The 328-nt window shown below is 62.8% G+C and overlaps 1 protein-coding gene across 1 annotated transcript in view; it reads right to left on the bottom strand.

Moving 5' to 3' along the window:
* Positions 1–328, bottom strand: part of LOC106632078 — a 3,192-nt gene that overhangs the window by 1,643 nt on the left and 1,221 nt on the right. Inside the window, 1 exon segment of the mRNA XM_031065138.1 lies at positions 6–192. Within this exon segment, the coding sequence (XP_030920998.1) occupies positions 6–192 (187 nt within the window).

Raw genomic sequence — 328 nt, 5'->3', positions numbered from 1 at the left:
CCCTGAGCCGTGGGTCGTGTGCCTGCTGTCCGTAAGGCCGTAGGCACCTCGGATGGAGTCTGGGTCGCTGTGTCGGGCTCGGAACACTTTAGTGGGTCCCATCAGGGATCTCCAGAGAGGGACAGCATTCTCGTGGGCCAGGATGTAAGCCCACATGGGGCCACTGCAGCAAGGGCCAGGGAACAGCAGGAGAAAAGATTACAAAGAGCTCATTACAAACAGGTTATTCGTCCTTACAAACCTGCACAGTACAGCTGCCACGGGCTGCCACGCTGGGCCCTGGCCTGCCCTGCCACGCCGTGGGGCCGGGCCCGGTCCCCGCGCGGCA

This window comes from Geospiza fortis, unplaced genomic scaffold (genome assembly GCF_000277835.1).
Source record: "Geospiza fortis unplaced genomic scaffold, GeoFor_1.0 scaffold30, whole genome shotgun sequence".
NCBI classification, from domain to species: Eukaryota; Metazoa; Chordata; class Aves; order Passeriformes; family Thraupidae; genus Geospiza; species Geospiza fortis.
This window is presented reverse-complemented; position numbering and strand designations above follow the sequence as displayed.